Genomic DNA, 16,086 nt, shown 5'->3' with positions numbered 1-16,086 from the left:
AGCAGCTCACTGTTGCTTTTAATAATGCCAAGATTGGCCGCTTCATCTCTCAGTCAACTACTAAAACCCTCATTAATGCCCTCATCCCATCCCACTAACTACTGCAGCTCACTAGCCTTCTGGATTTCCACCCCTTTCTGCTTAATTCTATCATTGCTGCTAGAATCATCCTCACCCACTACTCTGTTGTTAAAATAGTTCTTAAGTCTCCTTTTTAATCAAAAGATAACAAACTGCTAGCTTTGATTAACTATTTCTTTGTCATATCTCACTATATACACTATATATCACATGTCTCCATACTCATGTTAGAACCATTTCATTTTCTCACTACTCCCAACCATTTCTATGTTTCATCTTCTTTCTTTCTTTTTTGCGGCTCATTATATCTCTGGTATTTTGTTCCGGCAGTCCTTTATAAGGAACTCTCTTGCAGTCTCTGCAAAATTTAAGTTAAATCGGACCTTTTATAGAACAAGCACAGTGTCTTTACTTAGCACTGTTGGGCCAGTGCTGCAGCCACTGTGTATGACAGCACCCATCACTCTCCTATTTCTGCCTGTAAGGTACCTTAGTATATGAAAAGTATATTAGATTCATGTGTGTCTAATCAGTAGACCCTGCAATATGCCTTTTACCTTTAGGATTCTCAATGCATGTCAGTTTGTAGTCTTAAACACTAAACTCTTAAATAACAACCTGATTGAAACTATGAATACAGATTTACAACCAGTCATATTAGGACCTAGCTTTTCACCAAAATACAGTTGTCCACAAGAAAATTTGGAACACTGCTTGATATAATATTATTTTAAAATGCACAGACTGTAAATATCTGTTGCCATGACAGTGTAATTATAATATGATACAGATGCAGATATAAAATGTCATATCTGAAAATAAGCAAATTTCATAAGGATATCAAATTTATTAGGTTTGGAATTTGAGCTATTTAGAAATAAAAAAATAGAGGGAGAAGGAATGGTGAAACAGCATACACAACCCTTGTTGGAGAAGTACAACTGTAAAACCCTCAGGAGAGCACAAGAATCATACAGAAATTAGAGTAGGGTATTAAAGCTTCTCATCTTATATTTCATTTACCATAAATAGACAGTAATTTTTGAGGTCTTTGTTTACTATATATACATGGGAGCTCTATAGTGTGGGTATGGTATCTTTAGCCAGTAATGACACCCATAAAAGCAAATTTCAATCCCCTGCTGTGGGATACTCTATGGCAGTTATCATTCAGGTTTTGCCCACTCCCACTTCTTCATGTGTTTTCTATCATCTACTGTCAACTTTAATGTACTGGTAACTCCTGTATGAAAAAAGACAAAGAAATAACATGAAGGGTAACTGTCACCGATAGAGGATCTGAATAATAAAATAAACGGGACAATAGGCAACTGAGATGATCTGAAGTAAATCGTTGGTGGAAGTAGTGAACAAATTACAAGGACAGCGGGAGAGGCAATTAGTTAAAGAATTGCATGATTTATAGACAACATGCATCAGAGCTGAAACTGTAAAATGTATTAATAACAGGCAAAAACCTGAATATCTGAATTGCATTTCTAGCAAATCACATTGCCATAAATAATTGACAGTCATACTACTAGGGGCCTTATTTATAAAACCATGTAATGTAAGTTCAGTGCAGAAATAGAGCCAGAGTAAAAAAATTCCATAATGTCAAAACTATCATAGCTAGTGAAATTGTCCAAGATATGTTAGAAATGTACAGACTATTAACATGAAAATTGTGCTGCTGAAGTGCATGCTTTAGATTTAAATTGCCAATATACAAAAACTTTGAAAAATATTTATAAAAGTTTGAAATTCTACAGCTCTTTATTCATTTATATTGAATTTTAGAGGCAAATTTATGAAATGGTGAACTCTAACTTTCACCCACTGATAAATACACTTCTAAAAATCTAAAGTGGATAAGTAAAGTAAATTTTAAAGTGGTGAGCTTGAATTTCACATTTTGATAAATCTGCCCCTTAGTGTTGAGCACAAAGCTTGTTATGCAGCATTTATACACTACTTCTCATGCCAGATATTCTTTGTCGCCTGAAATTGTCCCATTAATAGCTTTCTTTTTGGCCATACACAAACCTTACTAAAAATGCAGATTAGCTCTTTGTAATGGAATATTTGTGTGATTGTGATGCATGACAAACATTCCCATGTAAGGATAACAATGGGGCTTTATAAATATGCCTTTTATAAATATACATTATAATCATCAAATCATAGCCGCCAAATGTTTTGAATTATATTGACTTTTTCAAGCAAAGTAAAAAAGTCAGTTAATAGAAAGCTATTTATATTGAATATATTTTTACTCATCTTTGTTTAACAGATACATCAAGTCTGAGAGGTCTATTATCCTTATAAACTTCTGTTTGTCCATCATCTCATCCAATATACTCATTCTAGTGGGCCAAACACAGATACATAACAAGGTAAGGTTAATATGCTCCTTAATATTTTATAGTTTTTCTATTCGTCCTGGTGATAATTTTCTTGTTTGAATACAGTTTTATGCAAAATATTTTTAAATATTTCTCTTTGGCTCAAGTCATAAAAACCCCTAACTATATGAAGATGTCTAATTTAAAAAAGTATTTGGTTCTACATAAATAAAATGATCCTCCATTCTTTTATGAGAAAACTCTAGTGCTTTACATGTTTAATGACTTTGTTATTTATGCATGCCTACCTAAACATGTCGGAATTTTTTACCTCTACATAAAATTATCTTTTTGTATATAAGTGTGGGATGGCGGCTATAAAAGAAAAAGATAACTTGACTGTCCACATTTACTGCAGACTTTTACAACATGCAATAATGTTGCTTGGCTAAACAAAATAAATTAACACAAGCCGTTTATCCTGTGAGTGGAAATCATACTCTTTTTCTAGAAAATGTAGCCATTTATCATCTGCAGTGTGTTAAGAAAAGGTAATTGATAATTGATAGAATTATTTGTTATCATGGTGCAATGCAGAATGTATAGTCGGTTGCTGTAAAACTGCCTAGAAAATGAAGCTTATTCTAAAAGGAGAACTACAGCTTAACAACGAAGTAGGCTAGAAATGCTGCGCATTATGGGACAGATGTAACAAAATGTGAAATCAGAGCTCACCACAGAAAAATGTACCCATTTTTATTCATTCTTATGGAATTTTTAGAAGTGTGTGTATTAAATGGGAAACTCTCACTCTCCCCCATTAGGAATTAATGAATAGAAAGTGGGTAATTTTTGATGTGGTGAGATCTTATTTTTACACTTTGATAAATTTGTCCATATGTTTTGGGGTTCTATACCAGCCCAAGGTAACCACAACCCTTTAGCAATGTAGATCTGTTCCTCCAAAGATGTCCCAGTAGCTCCTCATATTTTTTCTGTTGGTTTTCTGCACATGCTCTCTGCTGCTTTCATTTATCTGGGCTTAGGAATGGATTTACAAAATGTTATATATAGAATTTACATGTCAAGATACAATGCTGATTAGTAATTAATTCCGCTTCTCATTACATGGCAGCTCAAAAACTATGTATATACCAGTCAAAAAGCATCTTAATCCAATGTAAATGTGGAGATGAAAGGGTTCATTTACATCCACAAGTGCAATGAACACAATTCAATTTCTAGCGCAATCCCTCAGAATTCTAGCATCATTGCTAAAGCAAATGGGTAATTCTCTTGATGCAATTGTGCTGTGCATACCTTTAATGAAAATGGTTTTATGCACAACTGACCGCAGGGGAATTGCAGGAACTGCAACTGTGCTTGCAGATGTAAATGAGCCTTAAGGTATATGTTGTGTGCTTAAAATTTGCTTAGTAGTAAAACATTTATATTTTCCTCAGATAAATTTGTGTAAAAAGTATTAGGCACAGTATAGGCTAAATGAAGTTGCATATCCCTGTAGATACTATAGTACTGAACATGCTTTGTCCTGTATCCAGTGGGGATATACTGATACTGGATTGGTTTGTTTGCGTATCTGGTCACATCTTTGAGAACTGTACAGTATATTTGTATTCTGTATCTTATCTTATATGTGCACACGCAGATAGGTTTGGTTATATATCCAGTGTTGGACTGACCCATAGTGATACCAGGAAAACTCCCGGTTAGCCCAGGTGCCAGTGGGCCCTCCTGCCTCTTACCATTTGGCCTAATATGTGGTCATTCCCTATTTCTTTATGGGAACACAGAGACTAAATATAAAGAAGAATAGATTATAGTATGTAAAAATAAAAGACTAGGAAAATATAGAGGATGAGTGAGGAGTGGACGAAAAGTAGTTTGGAGAGTGGGCCCATGGTCTAGGGTTTTCTTATGGCCCCCTGTGATCCGAGTCTGACACTAAGGGGCCCATTTACTTACTCACGAACCGGCCGAATGCGTCTGATTGCGTTTTTTTCGTAATGATCGGTATTTGGCGATTTTTTCGGAAAATAATCGCGACTTTTTCGTTGCCATCCGAATGTTGCGCAAAATCTGGCGATTTTTTCGTAGCGTTAAAACTTGCGCGAAAAGTCGCGCCTTTTTCGTAGCCATTCCGAAAGTTGCGCAAAATGTTGCGATTTTTTCGTAGCGTTCGGATTCATTCAAGCTTCAGTATGGTGACTTTTCTTGGGCCAGGTTGGAGCTGCAGGGTGCCATTGAGTCCTATGGGAGGCTTCCAAAATCATGCTAAGTCTGAAAGTTTCGGCCGCCGCTTACGAGCGCTCAATACGAAAAAGTCGCGACAAGATACGAGCGAATCGTAATGGCTACGAAAAACTCGCGTTTTTTCGCGAAAATCGGATTGGTAACGAAAAAGTCGCAACAATTTCCGAAAAGTCGTAAAGGCGCCGAAAAAATCGCAAAACATACGAAAAAGTTATATATCTATGGTTTCATTATGTGGTAAATCACCTTATACTGCATTTTAACATTATATAGTGCTGTGCAGACATTTCTTCAGTTTTGCACCTTATGGACCAGTAGAGATGTGCAGAATTTAATTTTATAATAAAGGGGGAAACTGCATTTGATAGATGTAAGGCAAAAATGGTTATATCCATCTAACATAAATGGGTGGTTATACTTGGGACAATTGTGTGAAAATAGACATATCCTGTGTAAACTAGCCTTAAATAATATGTTCTAGTATGTTCCTGTCAATGAAAAGCTCATTAATTAATGACCCTGCTGTTGGGAGGAATACCATGTTTGCACAAACAATACAGCCAAGGGAATACAATTAAAAGAACTGCTTATCAGGTATAGAGTGCCATTCTTTGCTTTAGTGAGTGTGTATCTTAGCATCATTTGTTTGCCATTTGTTGTTGCTACAAGGGTTTTAATGACATTGTGTGTGCATCAAAAGAAAACAAACACTAATGATAAAAGGAAAGCTTACTGTTGCAGTAACTGAATTACTTTGACAAATCAACATGAAGCAGCAACATCCATTCCTCACAAATGAAACCATGTGAAGGCACATTGTTCCTTGCAAGAGTTAGCATCTGTGAGAGTGAGAGCAGTCAGTTTTATCAAGGTGAAATTACATTGTGGATTTAGGTTGGAAAAACATAAAAAACTAAGTCACCAATCACACATTATTTTCTATAGAATATTGTGGGGATTTTGACAAGCACATAAAGGAAGCTTAAGAGTCACAAATCAAAACAACTGTTTTTATTACTGGAAGTTAGACTATTACATTGCTATGCAAAATGAGTTATGGAGAAGGAATACTGCATTAAGACTGTGTATTTAGGCAGAAATCAATTCCAACTGTACAGAAAACGGGGTTCTAGTCATTCATATTTTGGCACTGGAACCATTAATGAATGTGCTTTCTTAGTAAAGGAACACAACGTATCTTAATGGACATATAAACCCCCCACAAAAAATCTAATCAGTAAACAACCTCTTTAAAATCTTAAAATATTTTCTGTTGTTCAAAGGTTAATAGTAAGGCTGTAGCATCCCCTTAATCACTTAGGATTCCCTTTGGTCCTGTAACCCACTCAGCCCCCTCCCTCAGGAACTGACTTTGGCTCTTGGCTTACTGAACATTCTCAGGTTACTAAACACACCCTCCAGTCTAGCAGCCAATGAAGAGATTGCACTGCTGGTTTCCATAGAAACTCTGCCCTAGCTGTGCTGGCGAAACATGTTTTTTCTCCTAGCCTGCTGTCCTGAGCTCAGTTTAACCATTAATGTGCTAAATCCAAGCAGTACTTTTTATCAAAGTAAATTCTGCCTGTGTAAGCCTGCATTCTTCATTGCATGAACTTTACAGTAAAGCTGTTTGCAGATGTCACTGAAGATGTGCAAGAAGAAAAATGGCTGCTGGGTGAAAGCTATTTGTTTTATGAAAATGTGATGGTGCTGGCAAATGGAGGGGATATATGCAATACAAATGGTGTGTTTTGAATGGGGTAGATGCCCTAACTTATATACATGGTGGGAAAAGGTAGGGTTTACATGTCCTTTAAGCCACTTTGCATACTATAGGTTTAATTCCTACAAGAAAGAGTGTATGTTTTCCATTATCTCTGTGGGGTGGTCTTGGCTGCAGTTATGTGGGCATACTTTTGATTGCACTGAAAGTAAATAATTTGTTGGATATAAATGAATATATAAAATATATTTTCAGGAAGTATAATAGAGGGAACAATAATATAGTGGAATTGAGGGATCCTTGTGCTACTGCCACCCTTGGTTGTAAATGGCAACTGCTTTTTTGTTGTGCTGTGATGTGTAATGTTATTTTAATCTATTTTACTAGAAGTTTCCAAGGCTTCTATGTGTCTGTGTTATCCTTTCCCTAAATATGTATATGTTTATTTGTACAGTAATGCGTGTACAAGCAGCACTGTACATTTAAAATGATTCATTAATAAAACAGATGAGGGAACAATAACATAAGTGATACATCTCTACAGTTATAGTCAAGGCTAAAGTTAGATTAAAAGTTAGGCAAAACAGGAAAAAAACTCTGTCTCAGTTAACTATCGCCTTGTACTAAACTCATCATTCAGCTTCCCAATAATCACGTTTTTTTCATGATCCAAGCACATTTCTTCCCCCCTTCTTCCCCCCCGTCTTCTGTCTTTTTTTTTCTATATTTATTCCTTTCCTGATTGCTTGTTCTCTATCTGATGCCCTTCCTTTCCTTCATGGAAATCTCTTATATTCTTGTGGTTGGGTATGAAATGCAGAATAATATAATAGTTTAATTTTGATTCATATTTCAATTAATAATTTGCTTAAGGCTTTGTCTCTATAAAATATTCATTAGTCCTATTAGTTTCAGCCTAATAAATTAGTCTAATCTCAAATTAGCAGATCTGTGGCCAATTTTGCCTTGCACATTATGTGCCAAATTGGAAAGATTTGATTGTTCAGCCTTTGGGAAATCATGTTAGTTATATTAATACATATACACATATATACTATTAGGGATGCACTGAATCCAGGATTCAGTTCGGGTTCAATGAGGATTCACCTTTTTTAACAGGATTCAGATTTGGCTGGATCCAAGTGCCTGGCCAAACCCAATTCTTAAAATTACATGACTTTTCTTTACATGAAAATGATTTTGCTTATGCAAATAAGAATTCAGTTTGGGATTTAGTGCAGGATTCTGGGTTTGGCTGAATCCCAAAATAGGGGTTTTGGTACATCCCTAAAAAAAATAAAGAAGTTAAAAGAAGAGATAAAATATGTTTTCTTGATAAAGTTCTCTAACTGTCACACAATGTGCAAGCACATGCCTCTTCATTTTGGAGTCAGCGTAAAGCAAAGTGACATAAAATGGCATTTAGGTAAAAAGAGATGGGATAATATGGGGCACCTGGATGAAGGGCTTTATTAGTCTCTGGAATTATGCTGACACTAATTAGAGTATAAAACTAATCCAATGGAACAAAGGAGCCAAGCACTTTGTTCTTATCTGGGAAACATGAGTTATATGTTGTTATTTAATGAAGAAATATAATTATGAGTACAGTTTATTTTTATCTGGGATTCTAGTCTTTTTTTGTTCAAGAACTTTTAATATTATTTTATTTTGCTTTAAGTAGACCGTTAGAAGAGCATAAGTTATTGTGCTCACAAACCATACAGTGTCTGCACATTTGAGTTTAAATGAAGTGGCCTTGCAGTTTACCCAGACATTTAACTGGGCATATGAATGACTAGCATCCGTTAGTTACAGTAAATGGATGGTATGTAACAGGAGTGACTGAAATACAGCACTTTGCCACCAAATGTAATTTCCCAGTGGCTTAAGGTCTGGAAATTGATTGTGAAGAACCAAGTATTCTACAGTATATTAATATACAGCTCATTGAGTGTAATTATTATAATGTTGCTGAAACAAATATATCAAAGGTAATTGTAGAGGAAGAAACAGACAAGACAGGATAAGATTAATAATTAATATTTAGTAAAGTCATTTTAATATATGTTATTTTACAAAATGTAAAAGACATGTCAGATAGGGAAAAAAAAACAAATTTTCTATGAGTTTCTAGGAGCAGAAATGCCACAGTATTAATGGTGCAACTTTGTCCCACTGACTGTGGCTCATAGAGAACTATTCCGATTCCTGCTTTGCGATGCTGGTTAAAGCAAACATTTGTTGATGAGTGAAACTGTCCTGTTTAAATTTGTCAAAAAAATTGCTAAATTGCTAATATTTTCAAAATTCATTTGAAGGCAATAGGCTTTTTTTTTTGTTAAAAAAAAAAACCTTGTGAACAATTTTGCTTATGTAATTATAACATTAATTAATTATAGCATTAACATTGTCTTCCAGTAGACTATTAACATCAAGCAGTGGCCATTTTACACATCTGTGTGTCATGCATCACCTATAATCTTTATTTTACATGCTTTATTTCACCAATTCTCTAATCTAACTGTACAATTCTTTACCTTAAAGGAACAGTAACACCAAAATATGAAAGTGTTTTAAAGTAATTAAAATGTAATGTACTGTTGCCCTGCACTGGTAAAACTGGTGTATTTGCTACAGAACGCTCCTATAGTCTATATAAATAAGCTGCTGTGTAGCCATGGGGGCAGCCATTCAAGCTGGAAAAAAGTAGAAAAGGCACAGGTTACATAGCAGATAACAAATAAACTCTGTAGAATACAATGGCATTTTATCTGTTATCTGCTAAGTAACCTGTGCCTTTTCTCATTCGAATGGCTGCACCCATGGCTACACAGCAGCTTTGCTTATATAAACTATAATAGTCTTTCTGAGGCACACACACCAGTTATACCAGTGCAGGGTAACAGTGCATCATATTGTAATTACTTTAATACGCTTTCATATTTTGATGTTACTGTTCCTTTAAACACCTTAATTAGAACTCTTGTTAAAATATATATATGTAAAATTGGCCAGGTATTGTACTTTATAGATTTTAAGTGTCTACTTATAAACTTCTGAGCTGACCAATCAAAGTTGGAAAGTTCCATACATGCTAGCAGCATGGAGCAGTACAATATGAGTAAATCACATGCCTGTCATTCAGCCTGTAAACATTGACCTTTTAGCACTTTCAGTCCAACTCAGTTAGAGGTATGTCAGAATCTGAAGAAGCAGAACACTGTAATCAATCAAACAAGTAATCTCCTGCAGGCAATAGGTTCCTATAATAAATATTAGCAAAATGTGTATTCATTTTTAGAATAAAAATATATGCTTTATTTTGGTCATCTGTGTGTGGACAGAGTTTCTTTAGTGGTCAATTTTGTCTTCAACATTATTTGCACTGCAATAGCCTGTATTTTAGTTTTTCTAACTAGGTTTGATTGAATGATTATTTGTATTTATAACATTATTTTAGTACTACAGGTATGGGATCCCTTATCCGGAAACCCATTATCCAGAAAGCTCCGAATTACGGAAAGCCTGTCTCCCATAGACTCCATTTTAATCAAATAATTCAGAATTTTAAAACGGATTTCCTTTTTCTCTGTATTAATAAAACAGAGCCTTGTAACTGATCCAAACTAAGATATAAATAATCCTTATTGGATGCAAAACAATCCTATTGGGTTTAATTAATGTTTTATTGATTTTTTAATAGATTTAATGTTTGGAGATCCAAATTACGGAAAAACCCCTTATCCGGAATACCCTTGGTCCCAAACATTCTGGATAATGGGTCCCATACCTGTACTTGCTTTCAGTACAGAATCTATGAAACTGGCACTTCTCCAGGTATCTTAACAATGTGTCAACGTTCCATTTATAAAGCTTGACCCATCTCTCCAGAAAGATGGCTTAACATAAGTGGCTTCTTCATTATAACTGACCGATTTTTTAACTGATGTGTAGTCTGGTTATAAGACATCAAGTTGCCTCTTTGGATCTTATAAAAGTAGGGTTACAGTTACTGTATATACTCGAGTATAAGCCTAGTTTTTCAGCACCCAAAATGTGCTGAAAAAGTCACCCTCAGCTTATACTCGAGTCGGGTGGCATGGGTCCCTCTAGACTAGCACCCTCTCTTCTTTGTGTGCAAATTAGGCCACCTGGGACCAGACCCTCCAGTGCCCTGGCCTAGGCTCCCACTAGCAATACTTATTTCCCCTTACATCTCCTCTGGGACCGGGTCTGCTGCCAGTTTGCCAATGTGCAATGAGCGTGGGGTAGTACTCATATTGTTTTTGTTGACCCTCTTCTCTGCTTACAGAGCTAGTTTACTGTTTTTCTTTGAAATAAATATTGAAAAACATATACCCCACTGATGCCTCAATTAATGTAATTTTATTGGTATTTATTTTGATTTTGATTGTTAAAACTTAGCAGTAGCTGCTGCATTTCCCACCCTAGGCTTATACTCGAGTCAATAAGTTTTTCCAGTTTTCTTAGGTAAAATTAGGTACTTCGGCTTATATTCAGATCGGCTTATACTCGAGTATATACGGTAATTAGTTTTATTAAAAACTAATATTTTGACACCATCTAGATGTTTCCCTAATAGAATCAGTTGTTTGACTAGATAATATTTGATTTCAAAATATAATATTTTCCATAATATCTTATTGCTGCCATTATCCAACTTGTCTTCTGACACTGCTATTTCCCTCGCTCCAAACTTACATTTCTCATTTTACATGTATATAAAATAGGAACTGAAAATGCTTTTCTATTAGTTTGGCAATCCCACTTAGCATACGTGTTAGAATATATCTAACTCTGCAGTGGTGAGATGGTGTTAGAAGGAAATAGATCTCAATGCTTCAGGCTTAATATAATTGTGCTTTTAAATATTTCATTCCCATGTGTATATTATACAGTAGGTTAATACCAACCAACCAGGGGCTAATATATTGAACTAATTTCAAGTAAGACAAATGGTTACCAAATCTCCACAGCTGTATTGCTCGTTCTTTTTAAACCAGCAAAATATATTTATATTTATTTTAAAGACCTAAAGCTTTAGAATAAAACAGCTCATAGCAAAAGATAGCTTCTCTAGCAATTCTTTTATCTAAAAGCACTCCAAAAAGAGTCATTTTAGACACAGAACTTCATCAGTTGTATTTAAATTTGACTTGAATTAACAGTACTTTTTCATCTTCCTTTAATTCATGGATTGAGAATTTTGTCACTTCACAGGTGCTGCATGAAATATCACTATTTTCTTGTGTTTTCTTGTGGAAATAATGTTGCATTGATATGAATATTTTAATGAAAATGGTTCATAAAATAACTTATTGTCTAAATGTACAAAGAGTTTTTGAACACACAGCTATACATTCATTTGCTCTTTCTCTTGAGTACAAGATCAGTGTGACAATAACAATCACTGCAGTCATATATTTATTGTACAGCTGTGTTCATACAACAGTTTACTGCATGGCTGTTCTTATTTGGGGGCAAATTAATCCAAGTAGATTAGGGCATTGGAATAACTAGGTATCAGACTCATTAAAGGAGAAGGAAAGGCTAATAAAGAGTTGATCTCAAAATGCAGGCTTACCTTCAGTTCTCTCAATAGTGCCCTTAAGTCTCCCCATATATCTCCAGTTCAGATGATCAGAAGCAAAACAGGAAAAAAAAACGCTGAGCTGGGTAGAAAGATTCCCATAATGCATCGCTCTTTTCCAAGACTTCGAGACTTACTATTGAAGGCGGCGCATGCGCACAAGCAGGCACGCTCCCCCTAGTGTCTGGTTATGAGACGCTATTTGCTATTAGAAGTGGATGCAGCAGCAGCTGGGACCATTACAGGACGCAGCCGGCAGGTGCAGGGGCGGAGAGGCAAGCGAGGAGAGGAGCGGGGACGAGAGGACACAGGTGCAGGGAGGGGAGCGGTGAGGAACGGTGTCGGCTGACAGGTGCTGGGGCGGAGATGCGAGCGGGGACGAGAGGATGCAGGTGCTGGGAGGGGGAGAGGTGAGCAGGGGTGAGGAACGGTGTCGGCTGACAGGTGCTGGGGCGGAGAGGCAAGCGAGGAGAGGAGCAGGGATGAGAGGACGCAGGGAGGGGACAGGAGCGGTGAGGAACGGTGACAGCTGACAGGTGCTGGGGGGGGAGAAGCAAGCGGGGAGGCTAGTGGAGCGCCATCTTATCAGTGTTTAAAACATGGTGGCGCAGACAAGGAGAAATACTGTGTACTTCGGGAGGACCGTACTGGGCAAAAGAGCATTTTTAGAAGAAATGATTTCAGTGTTCAGGGACATGCAGGGGCCCTCTATTACATACTAAAAGATGAGTAAAACCCTTTCCTTCTCCTTTAAAACAAAATAGGCTATGCCTTATCTAACAGTGCATTAGAAATATCTATATTATTGTGCTAGGGTTACCTCTATTCCTTGGGAAAAAAATAACAGCCTTTGATTTTTTATTTCAAAATGAAACTGATACTGATGTTTACCTCTAAGATGTCATTATATGGGCAAGGTGTTAAGTTAACAGGATAATGCTGAATAAAATCATTTTTTTTTATAGTTAGGTTGATTTTATGAACCTCCAAGCAATAATGCTTAAACTGGTATTGTAAAAAAGTGGTTGTCAGATTTGTTTGCTTTAAGGACCGTCTGGAACAGCTTTTGTTTAGACCCCACTTAATACACAATAAGGTAAATATAGAAAAACAAGTGTTCAGCCCAAATTTCACTGTAAATAACCTTCTATGTTGGGTTACCTGGATATCTAGAAAAGCAAAAAGGTATTATGCCCAAATCTTACCCTAACTGTTCTTCAGTCTGAGCCCCCCTCTGCAACTAATCCAGGTCCCCTAATGGGGGCAGCTCACTGTTTGGGAACCACCGTTTTAGAATCAACTGAAGTGAAGTGTTATCCTCTAACATTTTTGACCCATAGGAACTAAATATACAGTTCTGCACTTTCTCAAGTACAGTGGCTCGAAATCAATACCACACATTGGAAAATCCTGTTGAATCTAATTGAATTACATATATAATATAATATGGACCTTCATTTGGCAATATCCTAAGCAAAGAAGATCTAATTTTTGCCTTTCATAAGTGTATTGACATATATTGGTTATAATGAGTAGCACTAGTCAGCCAATGCTCTCATATATGTTTTCTACCTAATTAAAGCATATCAGCAGTTCTAAGAATATTTATAGTAAACAACAGGTGGCCAGAATCAGATATATTCACATTTGATTATTTATTTTTTACTAAAGTTGTGTATTCAATTTTGCTAATCATTTATGTAGAATATTACAAATGTACCTAATATTTATAATATTTTTGTTTTTTGAAGCAACCTTCAAAAATGATTGCTTATTTTAAAAAAAGTTTTTAGGCAAAGTTGTATTGAATCTGTATTGATCTCTGGCAATGCCAGCACTAGACACTGAGTTGTTTTGGGTGATGAGCTGTTATAATAATGAGGTGGAGCCATTATTCAGTGCAAGCTTATAATAGATATCAAGCCTTTAATCATTTAAGTGTTGTATATCTATCTATCTATATATATATATATATATATATATATATATATATATATATATATATATATATATATATATATATAAAATTCCCAGCATCATTTACCTGTAACTATAATTTAACAACATGTACATGTTCCAATTTGACATCCCAAATAGAAATATTTAAAGGTGGCCCTCTATGTCAACTTTGGTGTAATAGCAACCCATGGTCAGTAAGTGAAGGCTTAGATATATTAATGGCAAGGTACTGCATGTAAAAGATTTATGGTGTTATGTAATAGGCAGGAAGCATTTACTGGTCACCTGTTTAAAAGCAAACATCTTATTGATTGCTATTGGCTACTGCTTCTGGGCAAAGATAGTATGTTTTATTACATATGGGGGTATGTTTTGGAGTTGTTAAAATGGTGTTATTAACTTTTATAAATGTTTTTTCATCTGCATTCACTGACATTAAAATAGCTGATAAATGAAAATTAGCCTTACTTGGGAATATTTGTTGTACTTTGCATGTTGCTATTCTTTTTGTGTTCTTCAAATTGTGTTTTGTGCCTCTTCTCTGCATCATACTTTAAACAATCCATAGTGTATTTTTTTTTTTTGGTGAGATAACTATAGCCTCTTTTTTAAACTCCAGCCCCGGCTAAAGTTCTTTAGCATGACGCAAATGTCTTGTCATAAATCTGGTGCAATTTCCAATTAAACATTTTCTTCCAAGTCTTACTATTTACCAAAGCAGAAAAAATGACTGTACTTATTGGGAGTTTATGTGTGGCAGAAGTTTGTATATTTTTGTTAGGCAACAGTTTGTGACCCTACTGATTTACAGAAATTGCCTGATATGAAGTGTTCACTTCACCTTTTGGCAGATAATTCTCAGCATAAATAAACAATTCTTATTTGTTATTATTACCTGCTTATGAAACGTGATGAAGTCCTACATTTTTGTATGTTAATACCACACAAATAGTAATCATTTTTATATACCCCAATTACTTCTAAATATGCATTATAAAGGATTAATGTTAAAGGAGACAGATCATATAAAAATTAAGAATGTACCAGTGAATTATACTCTTCTAAATATAGAAAGATTGTGCTTAAATAAGTTGTAATTCGGACTGATTTATTGAGAAATTCCACCAAAACCCACTAGTCCCGCCCATCTGACCAATTCCTGCTGGCTGAATTTTCTGGATGTGCAATGGAGCCGGCGGCTCTCTGTAGACTGCACTGTAGTATAGGAACCAATCAGCTGCTAGGCTGACCTGAACTGACCAGGAACTGAAGCCTGTCTTTGCTTGTGTGAGTGCAAGGCTGTGATTGGCTATCCCCCTCCTATAAAGCTCCAATAAAGGTGCCATTTTTACAGATAGGATTAATATTTTGCCCAAAGTGAAACCAGCACCGTATATTATTCATAATTGCCTACAAAATTAGGGATTTTCCATTTATCCAATATGTCTCCTTTAAGAACTGTAATTAAGGACATTTTTCTATAAATATCCAATGTATACATGTGGCACTAGTGCTTCTGAGAAAAGGATTTTCCCTTCTGTTGCCTTTTCAGACTTTGTTGTTATTAATGCATAACAATAAAGCTGTACTATTGATTGTACATGCCACCTCTCCCCTTTTCTCAGTGAGGATCTGTCTGAATTAAGGGTTTTTTATTCATGAACACCAATCATTATCATGTTGCTCTTGTTTAGACCATGTGTTGGGCTAATTATCTGATATTTCTGGCATACTCTGTACTCATTCTATTCTGCTAGGCACCCATCAACATAACAACATTTATTATATTCCTTCTTCATGTGTGCATCATCTAAGATTTTATGTAATTCTAAACATTTAGACCTGAAGTTCACCTGTTGAAGAAAAAGTTCAATAAGACAGATTTATCAGTCTGACAAGATGCATCCTTGCTTGCTAGTGCATTGTTGATTGGGTTTGTATAGGCCAGTGTGCACCATGTATCTAACTGTGAGGGATGGAAGAGGTTGTTGATGTGGCAGTTTTGGTCAAATACGACCTGTTACACAATGAGACACATTTTAACACTGCACATATTAGTTTACATGCTACTATTTATTATTTATTGGATT

The 16,086-nt window shown here is 35.6% G+C and overlaps 1 protein-coding gene across 4 annotated transcripts in view; it reads left to right on the top strand.

The window, feature by feature from the left end:
* Positions 1–16,086, top strand: part of adgrb3 (adhesion G protein-coupled receptor B3) — a 475,647-nt gene that overhangs the window by 361,959 nt on the left and 97,602 nt on the right. For all 4 annotated transcript variants that reach the window (XM_012963496.3, XM_004914501.4, XM_002936321.5 and 1 more), the window contains one exon: positions 2,375–2,477. In XM_012963496.3, coding sequence (XP_012818950.1) covers positions 2,375–2,477 — 103 coding nt within the window. The remainder of the gene's footprint in view (positions 1–2,374; positions 2,478–16,086) is intronic.

This window comes from Xenopus tropicalis, chromosome 5 (assembly GCF_000004195.4).
Source record: "Xenopus tropicalis strain Nigerian chromosome 5, UCB_Xtro_10.0, whole genome shotgun sequence".
Lineage (NCBI taxonomy): Eukaryota > Metazoa > Chordata > Amphibia > Anura > Pipidae > Xenopus > Xenopus tropicalis.
The sequence above is the reverse complement of the archived record's forward strand: the minus strand, read 5'-3'. Positions and strand labels throughout refer to the sequence as shown.